We start from the raw sequence: 19,324 nt of genomic DNA, 5'->3' as shown, positions 1-19,324 counted from the left end.
GAAAAGTGTAACCCTCACGACGACAATTTAACTTTTCCCGATTCAATTCTTTCCTATCGTCGATATTTTTGAAGATATTCGCACGCGTTTTTTACGCCTGTATTCGTGCCTGGGCGAAGCTTCCTTCCTAATGAATCGTTCGCGCGAAATAATGTCAAGCGCGCAGCAGCTGTCGCCGACAACTCACGTGTTTCATTTTTGGCCGTCTGAATGGCGTCGAAAAACAAATTCGAGGCACGTATGTACTCGTCTCGCGGCTCGTTCGCTTTTGATCTCGACGGCGACGGCGACGTCAGTGACACGACGCTAGATTCAGCCGCGCGGTTTTATTCATGCAACGCTCTTCCATTCTACGCTGATGAAAACAGGCAGGATTTCGCAGAGCGAGCCGAAGAAGCGAGACTCGTCAACGAGCGTTTGTCAAGAAGCAATAAATATCGCGGTTAGCAGCAACAAATCCCGCGTGCGGAATTTTCGCGCGTGACGTGAAATTTCGAGACGCGACGAGAATACTCTGACTCGTGCCGCGTGTTTATCAGTCATGCGTTTCATCTTTTGGACGAAGGACGCTGAGAACAAGAATTTTCTTAATGTAATAAGTCATTTGTGTAACAAGTATTTTACTGCTGGAAATTGTAAGATTTATACGAAAAATATTTTTATTCACCAAGATCTGCTTTGACGAATGAGGCCTTCTTCATTTATTCATTGTAAAATTAAACGAACTCACCTGAGTGAAGTTCGATTTGAATTATACTTGATGTCTTGTCCGGATGGAAAATGTAGTCGTGTCTCCTCGGCACGTATTTGTCAACAGTTCAAAAACAAGCGAAAATGTGGCGCCGTCCTTCGCGCGTGTTCTCACGTCATTGTGTTTCTGTTGCGCGTAAGTTCTGTGCGTGTCTGAATCCCTTTAGTGTTTCGTTTAAGCAATAGATTTATTAGTTTTGGGTATAGGATGTCTAAAGACTACCATAGGAGCCATTCCATATATCGATTAAAATAGAGGAATAGTCACTCGACGGAAAGATCGTGGCATCGCGACTGCGAGGTTAAATCTCGCGGGGTCTCCCGAGACGAGATGCTCGTGCGGTCACAGCGGACCACCACGATTTTTTTTCGAGGAATCCTCTCAAAGGACCATCAGGGAGACCCCTGAGTCGAACAAGGAAGATGACGCCACATTGACGAACGAATTGTTCGGTGAGCGGCAGAGGACAGATGTCCTTCCCCGGTGGGCGATAATCGCCCATTTAAAGAGTTTTTATTCTGATGACCAAAGGATTTCTCTTATTGGATGGTCTTCTCGTATGTAACAAACCAGAAAGATAATTCCGAATCAATATCGGTGAGATAAGAATGTAAAAACTGAGTGCAGAGAGTTTTCTCGTTAATCATCAAGATTGCAAGAAGTAATCTCCAACTTCATTTGCGAAGTCTTATCGAATTCCAGAATTACCACCCCGTTATCAAACTCGTTGGAGTGAAATAGAATAGAAAAAACAGCTTCCCGCATAGAAATTCTTCAAGATTCTTCCAGATAGGCAGCGTATATTCTAAGTAGCAAATTTGTCCCAGCAAATGTGGCTTCACCCCATTGTAATCGCAATTAGTACGTTAGCCACTTGGACTCACGAGTCCAAAATATCACACTTTTAACCTGAATTTACGCAAATTTCCATAATTTGCTCGAATTTATGTAAAATCAAAGTTTGTCGCTTTCTGAAAAAAACCGGATCCCAATTAGATCTCGAGAAAAATGTTCTAGGTCGTCGAGATAAAACAACATAATTCGGGGGCAGCGTATTAACCATCGCCGCGGAAGAATTCACCGTTGTAGTCTCGAAGTCGGGCCTGGTTCACGCAGCGAGATCCGCATAAATCTCGCACAAAGTTCGAAAGTAAGGCTAACTTATTAATGAGCGCACGCGTCTTTAATGTACGGTGCGCAAACTAAGCGAGAAGAGCGCCGCTCCTTCCTTACTCCTTCGTTCTCGCTCTATTCCCGTGAGATAGATGCAAGCCTCTCCCGCGCGACGTTTCCTGCATAATGAAATTGCATCGCTCGTCCATCGCCAAGATCGAATGAACCAGCGAGCGAGCGAGCGAATGAACGAGCCCTTCATACCGTCCCCTCCCTTGTACCCTTTATTTGATCCTTTGTTCGAAGCGGAAACTCAAATTCGAGGCGGCGTATCTCAGGTTCCTTCGTAGAAACGTTTACTGAAGGATGCAATTTCGAGAAAGAGAGAGAGAGAGAGAGAGAGAGAGAAGAAATAGATTAATAATGATAGCGAAATATTAATAAATTGCAAAAAAATAATGATAGACATATTTCGGTATGTTATCGCATTAAAACCTTAAAATACGTTTTCATTTTGTCAGTATATGAAAGAAGATCATCTTCCGGATTATCTTCTAGATTGGTCGCACAGCGACAGAAGTCGATCGCTCCAAAATAAAATATTCTTAACATAAAATAATCGCTGACAGGCACACGAGATGAATGGATTCTTCGATTTTCCAACAGGAATCCGACAGTCTGACGGTGTTCTCGGAGCTGCTGAGATACACGAGCGTGCGTGAGCTGAGCTTGTGCAATGCGCGCTTGCATCTGGCGGTGCACGAGGGTCCTCTGTCGAGATTAGGACGTCGCGACGACGCCGGCGCCGAGTTGCTCCGAGCCGCACCGCCGTCGGTTTGCCCGGCGATCGTCTTTCTGAGACTAGCTGGATTTCAGGTGAGTGTCCGACTAAATATCACTCCGACGTGCGGATTTGGGTGATAAATTGGTGCGCATTCGGAAATTAAGAGGTTCCCACAAAAGCATACACACATACATGTAATACAGAGTGTATGAGGGGTACCTAAGTATCTTAAATAAGTATCTTAAATAAGGCTTAAATATAGGGACTTTATAAATAATTGAGAAAAATTACCGTAAACAAATTTTCCTTCCACGGTATTCGAAACCATTCAAATTATGCCCTAAATACATGTCTCATATCACTAAAAATAAATGAGATATTTAAGTGTATTCTTTATATTGGGACCACCCCGTACAATGATCGAAATACGGAAGATAAAGTCAGTTGCTATAACTTGTATACTTTTATTCTTATAAGACGACCTAGAAATTAATATGACTTAATGTATGATTTTAATACATATTGTTTCAAGATTTCGATTTCAAATTGACGTAATTAGACAATCTTGTTATCTACATAGAAAAAAATGTTAGATTCGAGTAAATAATTACTCTAATATTTCATAGCAGATTTTTACTTGGATATATCGAAGTAAATATTGTTTGAACGTAAAAAAAATAGCTACATTCAAGTGATATTTATTTAACCCAAGTAAGAATTTACTAAGGAGTATCGAAGTAATTATTTACTTAAATCTACTACTTTTTCTGTATACTAATGCGGAATGTTACCGAGAGAATGAATTCATTATTTTCTAAATTTCATTTCGTCGTTATCATCGCGCCGATGACATTCGAATTAGATTATAAATTAGTTACACATTCAAAAGTCAAGGAGCTGGCAGGAATCCCACAAAGCACATCCATATACACAGTACAAATACCATCCGCGACACAGAGGATAAAATAATTACAAGGCGAGTTTCCGGATAGTCTAATTCATCCGCGCGTTACAAGTTTGATCTTGCGGCGTTACAGCGCCGTAATGACATACGCAATCCCATTATACGGCTCGACTGTTCGCCAGTGCAGTTATATGCCTTCAAGTGCAATGCAAATGCATACGGGTGGCCGGTGGAATTACGAGAAGATAACACATACACGGTATCGCGCTTACAGTAGACACAGATGTAACCGTCCGTCCGTTCCTCTCTGACCAAGCTCGCCGACTGTACAAGACTATCTGTCGTGTTTCCGAGATCTGGCAGGATCCATTAAGGTAGACACACACATACACATATTCACTTGCGCTCTCTCTCTCTCTCTCTCTCCATCTGCGGCAAAGCACAGTTCGCAGCCCGGTTGCTCTTCGCAACGGGGATGATGCGTCCCACTTTTGAAAAATGATTTCGCATTTTTCCCGACTGGCCGCTTAAAGGGATACCAAAGATGAATTCGATAAACGTTGATAACGTGATAGAGGTGATTCTCAAAATGTTATGTTACATAAATACAATCATGCAATTTTTTCTCGTGCATACATTGGAAATATTTCTGATTGGAACATTGACACATTCAATATGTACAATCGTAGGTAAAATGGTTGCGACACTTTTTTTTATAATTTTCAGTACGCATCTTGTGTCCAATAAGAGAATTTGTTTCTTAGTTATTTTCAGGAGATACATTTTCGTAATGAATACGAGATGCATTGTGAAACTCATAAAAAAAATGTTGCGACTTTTTTACTCATGACTTTTTTACCCATGACAGGCTACAGGATTTCTGTGTCAGGTAAATATTTATTCTTACAAAAATGTCAGTTTTAAAAATGTCAATTTTGAAATTTTTAATCATTTTCATCACACATCGAGCAATACTTTAATTCATTTTCGCGCATATTTTCACTGTGCATTTGTAATTCTGTGCATACGGCGTAAACTTTGCAAAAAGATGTCAGCATTTTTTGTCGGTAAAGTTTTCAAGTATGGCGTTCCCATAATAAGCCACCGAAATCCTCGCAGAATCACTTTATTCGTTATTCTAATATCTCTCCCTTCCTTCGTCTAGAATTTTACACCTTCGCCGATAATAATGCTGAACCTAACCGATGAGAAATTGCAATCTAGAAAATGTCCTCTCACTTATTCACCAATATCGACCTCCCGAAACCGCGGCCGAGAGAAAGTTCACATCTGGCCGAGGAATTTCCGAATGAAAGAGAGCAGATTCGCGCTCGAAAGAGAGACGCAGATGAATCGGGACCCATTTAATCGGGGGTGTTTCTTTCTTTCTTGGCACGGGAAACGAGCGAGGTGTAAATATCGTTTCGGGTAGGATGTCTTGTAAGAACGACGGATACGTTCTTTTCTTTCTTTGCGCCGTAACGATCACAAGGAGCAACAAGTATAAAGTGACTTCGACGTTCGTCAAGTTAGAATTCGTACTCTTTGAGTTTCCTCGAGTGAAACCTTACTCCGAAGTAGAGAGACAATCGAGTCACTCAAATTCGAGTGATTTCTCACTCAGAAGTGAATTTTCTACTCTGAATTGGTGAATGAAGTTTTTCACCCGACATTGAAGAACGAACGTAATTCATTGTCACAGAAAGACATTCATTCTTATCGATCGAAATATTCACTCTTGTATTCCGAATGAATTTTCATTCGTTTTGAGTGAATGATTCAAGAAATTTAGAGAGCATGTTTCACGCGAAATACGGTGGTCCGATGCCAAATCATAAACTCGTAAGAAAAGGTTTCTTTAGTATATGTTTTTGTTTGCCTTGATCCATACGAACAAATATTTCAATCGATTAGAATGAACTTCATTCAAGGGAATTTCAAGATTACGATCCTCGTCCGAATACAATTTTGACATTTATCGTATATCCAGAGATATCGATCGATCGATCGAGCGGCTTACACCGCAATTCGAGCACCGAACGAGCTCTTTTTCCGCAGTTTACCGATCGGACACCCGATAGCCTAACTTAACGTTACACTAACGTCTATCGCCGTTTAAGTGAAACTTAAAATCGCACCATCGTGCTCAACGTTAAATGTAACTGCGGTCCATTGTCTTCGGCATCGTTCGAATGTGCGCTCGAATGGTCGGATGTGGTATACTCTCGCAAAAAGAGGGCGATATTCGGGTAACTACCTCATTTCACGGACCGATTCCGTAGCCGAAATGCCCGCTATCTTTCTCGTTATCGGCATGCTTTCTCTCTCTCTTTCTCTTTCATCTCTTATCTATAATTCATATATTTTCTATTACACGCGCAATTACAGTCGGCCGCGCCACGACGGCGATAAATAAGGACGGTCCGTACCGGCATTCGTCTTCGTTGTCTCCGCATTACGACGTCCCGATTCCACCTCACGCTCTCCCTTCTTTGTACACTCTTTGTACAGGATGACTCGAAAATAAATCGTCGAACGCGCTCATATTCTTCGAGCAATTTGCGATGGCCAAACTCATCGCGACGGAAGATCGTCGAGATCGTCGTAAGCTCTCCGGTCGTTCTCGATAATTAATTAGATATCTTTACTTATACTGATTTTCAAGCTGATGGCGGACTATGGCGGTTTTAATCCATTACTGTTCTCCCTTTCTTATATATATATATATTTTTTTTTTTTTTGAAAACTCGAGGAGATTTAAGCGAAATGAAATTTCCTCGGCTTCGAGACTCATATCCTCAAGTTCTCGAAAGAGTAAAAACATCGTTACGTTAAAGTCTTCAGCTGCAAACCTGTTAGAGACCACTCGAAATTAAATTAAATTAAAATTCCGCTATCCTGTTTATCCTCCCCCGAGACTCGGTCCCCGAAAAAGAGCCGTGATTCTCAATCGCTCATCGTTCAAGAAGAAGCCTTCACGGTTTCTTGACGCATTCGATAGATTCAAAAAGGAGGAAAAAATAATAAAGACTAGAGTTGATTCAAAATCTTCCCCTTATTCAAAAATCGGAAACGAATGATCGTCAAAATATCTTGAGAAAGCATGTACTGTTACTTAATAATAACAATAACAATAATAATATTTGCTTCATCGGACAAGAGAGATATTAAGACACAAGAGGAATGTACCAATTATTATACTAATTATTATTTCGATACTCTTTCTTTTTTGCTCGTCGAACACTTCTTCTTCTTTCTTTCTATCTGCGATTATATGTACCAAAGGATTTTGCACTAAAAATATTAATTAGATTTTCCCCCTTACTAGTTTCAACTAGATATTCTGTGCGAGAGAAAAATTGGAACGCCCTGTACACGCGTTCATCTGGCGTGAACGAAACAAATTGCGCCCGATAAGGTCTGCCGAGGGAATAATTTCTGATTGTAGGTGACAGTGAACGATCGCCTGGCGCTGCGCGGGCCGCTGCTGCTGCCGTTCTTGGCCGGCTTCACGTCGTTGAGCGAGCTCGACCTGTCGCTGGACAAGTCGACGATCGGCGGCAGCAGTGGCTCCTTGCTCTTCATCGACGACAAAATCCTGCAACAGTTCTTCTGCTGCCTGGCGGCGCACTTCCGCAGCCTGCAGTCGCTGCGGATCAACTTCTGGCGGGTGACCCTGGAGGACAGCGACAGGACAATGCGGCAGATCGCCAAGTACCTGAAGCTCTGCGGCCTGAGCTTCCTGCGGGCGAACGGCCTGATCGTCACCGACAGCGCCAAGAGGGTGCAGATGGAGCACGTGTTCGTGCAGACGATCCTCACGCACCTGCAGTGCCTGACCTGGTTATGCCTGGACGGGGTCGAGCTCACGGAGGCGCAAGCCACCAGCGTCGGCAAATGCGTGCGTGACCGTTATCCCGGCACTAGTCTGGAGATTAGCGCCAAGGACGTGCACGTGAGATCGGTGAAGGCTCTGGTGACCGCGGCCGAGGAGGGTGGCCGGACTGAAGTGGTGTACACCGGAGGTTCCAACTGTCGCCTGAAAATTACGAAGGTGCAGAAGGGCGGCCGGGGCAAGAAGAAATGAAAGGCCTGTGAACAGTGTACCGGAGGAAATATCCTGGCATAGTTCTCGCCGAGAGGCGGTCGATCGGAGATAGAGAGGAGAAAGAGAGGAGGTATTGATCTCTTCGCGGAGGATCCACCGTGTGCGAAGCTGGAGGGAGAGAGCGAACGTGAGAAGAATGAGGATCAGATGATCCTATGGATGATCGAAGGGAAGGATGTACCGTTAGCCCTCGAGCAAAATCCTCGGAAATCAGGACAGAATTCTACACGGAGAGAATATTATAGCTTGTGTATAAAAAAATTTCTCAGATAAATTCTATCTTCGTATAAAAATTATCTTCATACCCACAATTATAAATATAATTTTAATATATGTATATATACGAATTCTTTGAAATTTTATCGTGTTTTCTGTTGATTGACGCAGGAATGTCGATAAAGAAACTCTATCTCGCTGAGGAACATCTCTATTGACAATCCGGCCGCCGAAACGTGACAAATTATAACATACAATTTTTTCACTACTACTAAGAAATTCCAAAAGAAGCAAATATGGCTTCGAGAAATTTAACAAAAAAGATTAGTCGGTACTTGGCCTGTAAGAGGCATAAGAAATCGGCCGATGTAAGATCGTTGGATTGAATGCAGTAGATTTTTTAAATAGTAAACTTCAATTCTTAAAGTGTAAATGTATGAAATGAAGGGATGATAAATTAAGGCAGAATGTTACTGTAGAGTAACCTTCGCTATAAAATTCTCTCCGTTTAGTACGGCACGGCGATGTAGTGTAGATTCTGCTAAGAGGTCCACGAATCGGAGTCGTATATCGGAGCGAGCGTCGACGTCGATTATCGGCGGCCGTGCGCGAGATAAGCGAGGACGACGAGAAAGACGAAGTAGGAGAGGACGAAGAAGAGAAAAAGAAAGAAAGGAGCGCGTTAACTTTGTGGATTTTCGTCTTACTGTGATTTCGTTTCCTGCGCGTCGGCGCGCTCACCTACGATTTAAGCTCTGTAGATTATAGCGATTGTTAGCTCTCGAGAAAACGAGTCGACGAGGTGCGCGACGTGCTTTCGCTCATCCGACGCCTGTAAGGGGATCGCAACGCCGACGACGTTGAAACGAGCGTTCGGTTAATTTCCGGCGGATGATTACCTTCGACATTCTGATTCAAGTAGGATATTCTCTCTTTGATATCGGATCTTTTGTTGTAAATTGGGATATTTTTTTAGGAAAACCTTCTACGTGGTTTTAAGTATCGTTTCGTAACGTTAATTTCGCTACAATATTTTATAACTAAAAAACTTTTTTTCACTATATATTTCGTTGTAATTCTTTGAAGATAATGTGTTATTGGTTAACATGTTGACTTCATTTAGCTTCAGTTAAACACATAATTATCTTCTTTACGAAAAAAAGTTAGCAGAGTTTAACCAAATACATTTTTGTATAGTGAATTTTTCTATCCTTGGGAAAGAAAGCGAAAATATCCGCACGAAAATTGGAAAAAACAACGGATTTTCCTTCGACATAACATTTTATTACAGGAATGTAAATAAAATGATTACTCTGAACGGGAGCGCAGAAGCATTTGCTTGAACGTCCTTAGTTTTACGCGAATAACGTTGCTTTTGGACGAGTTTGCTAAAAAATGTGATCATTATTAGGATATTGACAATTCGACTCAAACGTGTACAATTTACTTAATTTTCTTCGTGTCTTTCTACGTATTCTTACGCCGTGTGAGCAAGTTCTTTCTCAAGTACAAGAAAACGATTCGATGTATGTTTTTTTTTTTCGTGAAAAATATTTGCTTTCGACAAATGTTTGTTTTACAACTCACTCAGATGTTGTCGTTGTAATAATGTCAGAATGAGTCGACCCCGTTGGATGAACGAAGATCGTAGCGAGGCGTCCGGTGCCGCGGAAGAGTCTCCTCGAAATTATTCAGACGGCGGGGAAAAGAGAAGGAAAAAGAGAAGGAAGCATGAGGAGGGAGGAAAAACGGAAATACTTATTAAGTGATCGAGACGAGGATAGTTAACGACGGAGGGAGGGGAAAAAGAGGCTGTTGCGATTACATAAGTAACGTTCGTTGTTGTTAGATGGAGTGTAAGATACGACTCAGAGTAATATATTATTAGCGATAGAAATCATGATCACACTATTATTAAATGTTACGACCGACCGGATCGATCGGCGAAATGCGGACCGAAATGGTGGCTTTACCAGGTGGCGCGTTGTTGGGGACTTGGAGAAATTTTATAGAGTAAATTTTAAACGATCTAGACGCACACACACATACACACACACACATGTGTACACACATATAAATGCTACATACGCGCGTATGTATTACGTTTCGCGGCGATGGCGTGGAGGAAAGAAAGTGGAAAAATACTCGAATAATTCTACAATAAGGAGTGTGTGAGAAACGGCTATTATTATTGTATAAAGTAATTAATTCTGTAATTATAAGACAACTGCCAAAATCCTAGTACTACTGTCGAAGACTCGTGCCGCGCGTTCAGCGCGATCGTCCGGCTGTCTTTCGTCTAATAACGACAAAACAAGAGAAAGATCGTTTCCGATATCATCGCACGAACGAATCTCGCCGAATGCACGCTGGACGGATACCGTTTGTCGACGTTAATGCGGCCTTCTTCGTCTCCCCGATCGAATCCGACCGTATTTTACACGAGAAAAACGACGCAGCGTGATCGATCGATTGTAATCAATTGCACCAACGATAACTGCCATTCAACTGGAACCACACCAATGAAAATAATAAAGATGGGATCAGCCGATCAGCGAAGTGCGGGGAAGTCTTTGTTTGAATTACGCAAGGCGACCGGTCGTCTGTAACGAAACATCTGTAGAAAGATGAACGGGGTAAAATAAGAACAAGGGGAAGTAAAGGACTTTACGAAATCCTTGCTGGAGATCGAAATATTCTTGGAAAATTCTTTCACAGTTCGTTTTGTCAATTTTGTTAAAAATCTCATCATTACTTTTACTCACAATATTTTGTTACACGTAAGTCTCGAAAATACCCCGATTTTAAAGTAATATCTTCCTTAAGAAGAGATCTCGAAATTTTCACGATTCAACGTTGGTCAATAAACTCCAATTTGCGTCCATTGATATGAAAGCCTGCGAATGCAATCGCGTTTAATCATGATGGATACTATATTTCCCGAACATTTTCGACACACAACGCTGTCGCAGACGTCAATTTTTCACTGTCGATTCGCGATACCCCATTTATTTAGCGCCTGCCGGAAAATTCGTCGAGCTAGGTGATTGATCGAAAACCATCATAATACGTGAGAAACTGCCCGGTAATTTACACATTCAAACTTTGATTTCAAGTGTGTGCGAACATTTTCTCTCAACATATATTAATAAAGATTTCAAAAATAATTCTGGTTAATATATCTTTTTATAAATAATTTACAAAAAAATATTTATGTATCATTTTTGATAGATCAGAACTTGAATAATAATTTTAAAAACATTGAAGTGTTATTAAAACGACGAGGTCCATACAACGTTAAAAACATATTACGCTATTAACTAATTAACGTTGCAATGGCGATTTACCTATGACTTTTTGCTCACTGGGAGTTTATTACGGGGAAACTTTGGTGAAACTCGCGGATTCGTCACTTCGGCCTATATTTTGTACTTTGTTCGATCACCGACTGACGCTTTTATTATTTAGAAAAGCGCTCACCGGAGAAAGTCCTCCGCTGTGTGTGTTCGTTTCGCAGTGCTCTCTCGGGCATTGTTACCAGCATCGGCACTCTTCATTGTCCGATTAGATGCGTAAGTGCTCGAACGACGAATTTTCTCATTTTTGATAGTTTACTATGTACATAAGAAGTCTCGATTATATCGCGCGTGCGGAGGAACAAGACCGGCGCGCGGTCTGTTACATTTGTGAGCTCACTTTTTGAGGAAACCGACACTCGGCAAGACTGAAGCTGATGTTACACACAACCAACATGCGAATCACACACACATGTATACATGCGCAAATTCACACACGACAACCGTGGCGAGATGAGCGCCCGCGAGAAATCCACGTGCGGAATCCATTTTATTATAAATATTTATGTATTTATATGTGTACACATATCCTCCAAATAAATGTAATATGTGTTTGAAGCTCCGCCTTGATAACGTAAGCAGCGACTCGACGACTTCGAAATAACTTCGGGACGTTCACGAATGAGATTAGATAAAGGTTGACACTTCCATTTCGTTTTATCGCCGAGAGATAATAGACTCTGCAAGTGTTGTTCATTGTAATTGTAAGAAACAAGGCTATCAGAATGCACAGGGAGAATGTTCTAGCTTTTTCTCATATGTACTCTCTTTAATTTTATCAAATTTTTTTGGTGAAATAAAAATAAACCAGTAGAGTTTATCTTGCTAAGGAACAAAAAATAAGTTTTTTTATAATAGTAAACTTCAGTCCCTAAAATATAAATAACGGAACGAAAGGATAATAAATTAAGACAGAATGTCAATATGTTTCCCTTGGTTACAAAATTCTGCAGTAACTTTTCTTGTAAAATTCTCTCCGTGTAGATGAATGTTCACTGTAAAAATTCAAAAGAATATTTAAAAAAAGAAGAAAAAGAAATAATATACAGGAGAAATAAGTTTTCAAAAGATACGTGTTTCTGGTTGATTTTTGTAGCCGCTTGGGCGGCTAAGAAAAGATCGCTGATAAACAAATCATTTACGGAGAATTACTGGCGACATTATTGCACATCGCGCTTCCGATCTTCAGTAATACATCGATAAGAACTACTAGCTCAAATAGGTGAACGCAAGCTGTGAAATTGTTGAAAAATGAAGAATCCGTTGTAAGTACGTATCTTTATTATTTACATATCCCTTCTTCTTCTCCTTCTTCCTCTTATAATTATCAAATCACANTATATATATATATATATAAACGAAAATATTGGTAAAACGTAACAAAAACAGCGTTTTTCCCCGTCGCGCATCACAGTTGCGGCGTTTATGCAGAATCATGTATTAAACGTGTCAATCGTCGTCGTCGTTGAATCGTGATAAACGTGATCATGACACTGTGTTTTCACAGAGTTTCTTCCTCGAAATAATTCCGTCGCGATATTCTTATTAGCGTAATGAACGATAGAGTTTGCGCGTCATCACAATTGGAAGTAACGTCACGATAATACTTCTATTTGTGTTTTGTGTGTATGTTACATGATATACGCGGAATGTGAAAGAGTCGCTACTTTCCTATCTCTCTTGAAAAATGCCATGAAATCGTTACTTCTAAATCAGCACGCGTCGAGTCGCCCGTTATCTTAATCGCGAAATTAAGATTCAAAGAAAGACCCAGAGCACCGAAACTTCTCTTTATGAAAAATAAACTCACGAAAAGTAAATATTCTCCAACTCGAAAACATTTGAAAGCGTTCTTCGCTTTTTCACGAGTCCACAGAGAGAGAGAGAGAGAGAGAAAGAGAATATTATAACTTGCTTTGTATATATATATAATTTTTTAACAGCTCTTATGAAACGAAAGCATAATAAATTAAGGCGAAATGTCGATGTTTTTCGGCTACAAAAATTCTAATGATTTTTTATCATAAGATTCTCTCTCTCTTCATGTACTTGAGAAAGAGATTCAAGACCGACCCCAGCGTCCTTATTCCGTATATATTACAAAAATGACTCATGCGTTACAAATCTGCAGACAATGTATCATAAAATAGTTGTGCAACGATACGTTAACGATAACAAAATTTTCGTTACAAGTTACAGAATAAGGAAGCAGGTATGTTCGTGCGGATTCTCCGTAAATCAAGAGGGTTCACTATTAAATCATGGAAGAAAAACATTACAATAGCGAAGCAAATTCCAAAAATTCAGAACGTATATACGAGTTCCATCGAATATTTTAGTCAGTAAACGCTATCGCAGGCAATCGGTCTTCTTTTAGTCTTGCTGATTCACGATATTCCATTTATTCGACTACAATCGACGTCGGTCTACTTAACGGTAAAAAATGCGTACAACGATTCGTATCTATGTACGACCAAAATAATCGCCCAACGAATGATCTCATGCATGCTAAGTTGCGTTTTCTTTTCCACTCTTTCCTTCTTTTTTCCTTTGTCGTCAATTCTTAGCGTGTCGATGAAACAAGGAAGATAATACTTAGCACGGACGGAAAATACAAATCGCAATCTCTCTTGTGGGTCGTTATGAAGCGGCGAGTGTGTAAAAAAATGTGTGTAAAAGTATTCGTTCATGTCACATTACGACACGCTTCCACTCTTATCGCGCACGGTGATGCACGTGATGACTGACTAGCTTTGCGACAGCTGTCGGCTCCGACTTCCTATGGCCACGATCTCTCGACGCGCCTTTCCATATATATTCCAAATTCCAAATTTATAATTAAATGTCAGAGGATGCGTGAATAATGTCAATCAGTGTACAAACGACACGTCCCTTCGTGCACGTCGTTTCGGAGACCCCGTTAAAAAATGTCCTTATTACAAACGCGCCTTAAAGTATTATTGCAAAAAAAAAACTGATCTAAACGTGACTTACATCACGAGCGACTGAATTATACGAGGCGCGTAATGCCTGCCAAAATAATATCCCCGAAAATATTGATGACGGGGAAAAATTTGATCAGTTCGAGATCTTTCGATTTTTTTTCTATTTTTCCCCTTCTCACTTTTTATATTTATTTCTCTCCAGATGAATATATTAAGGATACTTCGAGGTCAATATAGCTGTTTTTTGTTATGAAACTATACAGGGTATTTCACAATATGTGGACATAAATTCAGAAATGATTCACGACACAAAAATAACACAAAAAGTTCACAGTACAAACATTTGTCCTATATGACTTTGTTTCCGAGTTATAGACGTTTTTTTTTTTCCTTTCTTCGTGTTTTACAAATTTAATTTTCGTTACAAACTAGATTAGCGTCTTCACACATCTCTATCTTTAAAGGAAGTTATTAAAGTGACCACATGTTATAAAATGCCTTGTATATTTGTCAATGAGCAATTGTAGCCCACATATTAAATTCTTGACGTGCATGCACATGGAGAAAAATAAATATATCCGAAAGGTGCAACTTTCAAAACACTATAACTTCGCCTGATAAAATTCTTTTTTGTCGTCCATATTTTTTTACGGTAATTACTTATAGTCACATGTTTGTATGCTTAGGTCCGCGAAATGCTCAGACAGACGAACGGTTACAAGCCGAAGTCCGTACAAACAGAGATAAGCCCGTTAGTCTAGCAAGACATTTACGACGATGATAAACAGCGATTAAACGCTCGGTCCATAAATTCCCGAAAAAAAAAAAAGATCGAACGACCATCCTAGATTCGTACGAATGCCGACGGGAAGTGGATTTTGGATTCGTGTAATCGCGCCTTAGAAAACCTATTAAGGCTCCTGGTCTCTCGTCGCGATCATCTTGATTGATGATCAGAAGTGAGAAAATATCAATTCTCGCAAAATACGTCGAAACAAAAGAACATGTTCATAGTCGTAATCGATCGAGCGAAATACTCCTTTCTTTCTGCTATAATAATCAATAAATAACTGTGAAATTAATGTGAAAAAATTGCACAGTTAAAAAAGACACGTTACTCTTTTACATCTGTTCGTCGATTATCGAAGCAAAAGAAAATGTGCGAGTTTTCACGGACCTGCTTGATCGCAATTCATTTTACGAATATATCCATCGAAGTTTCACCTCGATGCGTTTCACAAGAACTTTTAACACGTTTTTACTCGCTTCATCCTACCAATCGTGGCGGGGGAACAAAAGCCTCAAGAACCTTGGCACACAGAAAAACATAAACAGCAAGACTCAAACGGCAAGCGAATTAACCAATCGAGAATTTCAATACGATAATTTAGGGCCCACATTTTGAAAGAAATAAGGAATTATAATTAAGATATAATTATAAACCATAATAAAAGGAATAAGATAAAGAAGTTTTAATACGATTTTCACTCTCTCCCAATGACAACGTTAAAACATTTCCTTGATAATTAACGACCGATTCAAATCGACTTTATATATTGATGGTCATTAGACATTTCGAAGGTTAACTTTCAGTCAACTATTATTAAGGTCAATTTCACAACCTTCAGTTAACTTAATTGACCGGTTAAGTGTCAACTGTGATTAATCAACCGTGGTTATATCTGATCAATTCTGCTTAACGACAAATGCGATTAGTCAATGGAATAATCAGCCGATTAAGTTAAGCGGAGTGGTTGTGAAACTGTAAGTGCACAAGAAGTAGAATTTCGACAATGTTCCGAATTCCTTTATATTGCAAATTGAAGCATGGCATATCGAAATGTAATTCCTTGTTTCTTTCATTGTGTCGCCCTCACGCGCTCGCACGGCTCAAATCTACGTTACCATTTACGTAAGGGAAGGGCAAAATCATTGATGTTTGAAAATGTTAGAAATTCTCTATCCGACAGCGGATAGTCGGGCAAACTCGTACGACGCATCCTGAATGAGCGAACATCGATGATTTGCCCATGCGCGCCGACCACTTAAGCCTATACAAATGGATTTGATTGGGAAATTCGGTTCGGGATGTGCCTCGATCGCGCGGGCGAGACCGTCCACTCACAGTAAGGCATGCGATTCTCTCAAACGATCTGCAATCCGAGACGGTACTCGCCGGCGTTCAGCACGCACAGGGCGCAACAACAGCCGCCGCATACCCTCAACACGGCGAAGACGTTCTGCAGCACCGCGGTGTTCCGCGCCTCCTTGTGACATACCCCGCAAACGAACACACCCCCGGCGCACTGGTAAGAACACTTGACGACACGCGTGCCTCTCGTGGATCACATGGGGGCGTAGTCCAACTGGACCGTGAGCTGCCTCACACCCGCCGCCTGGAAGATCTTCTGCGTGTTCATCACGACGGACTTGGGGTCCACCTCGCGGGCCACCTCCAGCTTCAGGCAGCCGACGTACACGTCGGAGCAGAGTGTCCAAAAGTGTGGCTCCTGCACGCCGTAGACCCCCGGCATCTGCGTGACCTTGTTGTAGCACTGCGGCAGCACGCGGTCCAGGGCGACCGGCTGTCTCTGCATCAGTACCTCCCACGAGTCCTTCATCAGCGAGACGACACTTAACACTATCAATACTGCTATGAGCATGGAACAGATCGGGTCGGCGATCATCCAGCCGAACATCTGCATCAGTAGCGCCGATATGATCACGCCGACGGAGCCGAGGGTGTCCGCGAGGATGTGCAGGAACACGCCCTTCATGATCTGCGAGTTCGAACCGCTGAACGACGACGCCTCCATTTCGATGTCATGGTGGGTGTAGTCGTGGTGGTTCAGCAGAGAATAGCCGTGATTGTCGTGCGAATGGGAGTGCGAGTGACCGTGTCCGGCCGAACCGTGGCCATGGCCGTGTTTGAACGCGCATATCCCTACTAAATTCACTAAGAGTCCCAGCACAGAGACGACGAAGAGCCTCTCGTGCTTGATCTCCGGCGGCTCGATCGCCCGCTCCACCGCCTCCGACATGATGAACAGGGCAATGAACAGCAACAGCAGGCCGTTCACGAAGCCGCCCAGCACCTCAGCTCTAACATAACCGTAAGAGTAGCGCTCGTTCGCCCGCCACTTGGTGATGACGGACGCCGCCAAGCCGAACAACAGGCCGGTGCAGTCGAAGAACATGTGGAAGCTGTCGGAGATCAGGCCCAAACTGTTGGTCCATATCCCGTACAGCAGCTCGACGAACGCGAACGACAGGTTCAGGATCAGGAATAGAAAGAGGTTCCGCGTGTTCTCATCCGAGAAGATCTGCCGCTTCCAACCCAGCAGCTTCTCCTTCACCCGACTGCCGAAGCTGCAGCGTGAGTCGTGTAGGCCACGCGAATTGTGCGCTAGTGGCAGCATCTTACGATCGCGCCAGCGTTAATCGTACGAAATGGAAAGCCCTGTCTGGAAAGAGAAATACGTTACTTCGTATACATCATTGACATGTACAGTCGGAAAAGTTGTGACACCTTTAACTCCGTAGAACGGTCCGATAGTTAAAAAATTTGCCTCCTGAGAATTGCTGTTAGGGAAAAAAAAAGACTGCACTAGTTTAAGAAATTCACATACGCATTGAAATATATGAAGCTTACATACGCAGTGTGCGTAAATTTCTTCAAACAATTCAGCTTGAAAATAACAGATTGAGAATTTCTGCTTGTAAGAACTAAATTTTAGTTTATAAGAACCAGTAATTTCCTTTCCCTTTCAGATAAATGAAATCAAACTTTTCTTCAGTGCGAGAAACAACTTCCTCTGTTGAATATCAGATGCATCCTGTAACTCACCAAAGTATCTTTCTTCAACTGACTGTAAGATGGAATGCCGTCAGCTCAGAAACAGGACACATTAGAGTGGATGTTACAATAAAGCGGTATTGTGGAAATATAACTTGGGAAATTCACAAAATTCTATGCCTCCACATTGTGTACCTTACAATATTCAGATTGATTAGCAACACGCTCTGTCAAACCAATTATCCAACATTGACAACGAATTTTCAGAAATGGAAGAAACACATGCGATAACGTGTTCTTATCGAATGACCAAGTTTCTTTTTTTCATTTTTCACAGAACTCCAGTAATACGAACTGTTAACCCCTTGGCCTCGAATGACGTCTCTGACACGTGTTTCTTATGCCGAAACGTGCAATGCTGTATGACTTAAAATTATTATGTACAGTGACGAATTTTCTCATCTTATTGAAACGTATAAGTCATAAACGATGAAATATGTGATTTTCCTCGCACAGGGACGAATATAATACGTACATGGGAAAACACTTCTAATTCAATCGTACGTAAATCGTACGGGGTTAACTGCGATACGAGTCGTATGAATTCACGTAGGACGGACAGTTGATTAAAGCGCAACGTACGTTTCCAGCTGTCGGCGGCGGACGAGGTATCTGATAATTGGGGCGACACGTACATACCGTGTCTCGCGGTTGGTGTGACACGTCTACGAGTTTGACGGCGAACGTAACCTCAAACCCGGCCCTCCCTGGACTCACCTCGTCGCCGAGCGGATCGCGATGAATTCACGACGTCCGCGTGGTGACGTTAATCCGCTGATCGACTCATATCGTGCGACCGTCAGATCCGCGGAAAACCGGATCGCGCGCGATGTACACGCTGGAACAACGCCGACAGCTGTCCCGGCCACTCCTGAAGCGGCTCACCCGTCGTCGAGCTACACTACTTGAGAACGAAAAGTTCATTGTTCTACTGATGCCCGCGCGACAAGATTCTTTTAGCCGGTCATGAAATCGCGTTATTCGAAAAGTCTTCTCTACTGCTTGTAATTAAAATTCCACCTGACTAGCCGCTGAGTTGTACCTCGTTTCTTTTACTAATATAAAACTATACGAAAAGAGTACAATTCCGGACAATAATCATTAAGCGCTTCTTGAGCTGCTCCTTCCACTGAATCCGGCCGATATTACAGCAATTTATATACACTAAAGCCCGTATCGGACTACGGATTAGAGATTGAAATTTGACCAATCAGTGCAAAGTTCACTAAATTTCCCTAAATTTGAATTCAATTAACTTTGCACCGATTGGCCAAATTCAATTCAATCCCCA

General features: G+C 41.7%; 2 protein-coding genes across 9 annotated transcripts in view; one reads left to right on the top strand and one right to left on the bottom strand.

Annotated features, from left to right (window-relative positions):
- The window catches only part of LOC106750041, a 133,125-nt gene extending 121,335 nt beyond the window's left edge, over positions 1-11,790 (top strand). Inside the window, 2 exon segments of the mRNA XM_014630088.1 lie at positions 2,531-2,740; positions 7,001-11,790. Coding sequence (XP_014485574.1) covers positions 2,531-2,740; positions 7,001-7,639 — 849 coding nt within the window. The 3' untranslated portion in view covers positions 7,640-11,790.
- LOC106750040 (zinc transporter 7) lies at positions 7,505-18,906 on the bottom strand. Of its 8 annotated transcripts, none has more exons than XM_014630080.1 (3): positions 18,025-18,906; positions 16,397-17,641; positions 9,408-11,490 (listed from the first exon to the last, which is right to left on the bottom strand). In XM_014630080.1, exon 2 carries the CDS (start codon positions 17,594-17,596, stop codon positions 16,523-16,525), a length of 1,074 nt encoding a protein of 357 aa, XP_014485566.1. In that variant the 5' UTR covers positions 17,597-17,641; positions 18,025-18,906; the 3' UTR covers positions 9,408-11,490; positions 16,397-16,522. The 8 variants fall into 8 exon arrangements, with proteins under 8 accessions (XP_014485573.1, XP_014485566.1, XP_014485567.1 ...); XM_014630081.1 differs by having other exon boundaries at positions 16,397-17,637; XM_014630082.1 differs by having other exon boundaries at positions 18,616-18,906.
- Positions 18,907-19,324: the final 418 nt, after the last annotated feature.

The sequence above is a fragment of the Dinoponera quadriceps genome, unplaced genomic scaffold (assembly GCF_001313825.1).
Source record: "Dinoponera quadriceps isolate SergipeBrazil2010 unplaced genomic scaffold, ASM131382v1 scaffold4444, whole genome shotgun sequence".
Classification (NCBI taxonomy): domain Eukaryota; kingdom Metazoa; phylum Arthropoda; class Insecta; order Hymenoptera; family Formicidae; genus Dinoponera; species Dinoponera quadriceps.
This window is presented reverse-complemented; position numbering and strand designations above follow the sequence as displayed.

Coding starts and splice junctions, on each gene's coding strand:
- LOC106750040 (XM_014630087.1), bottom strand. CDS start 17,596: ATGCTGCCACTAGCGCACAATTCGCGTGGCCTACACGACTCACGCTGC.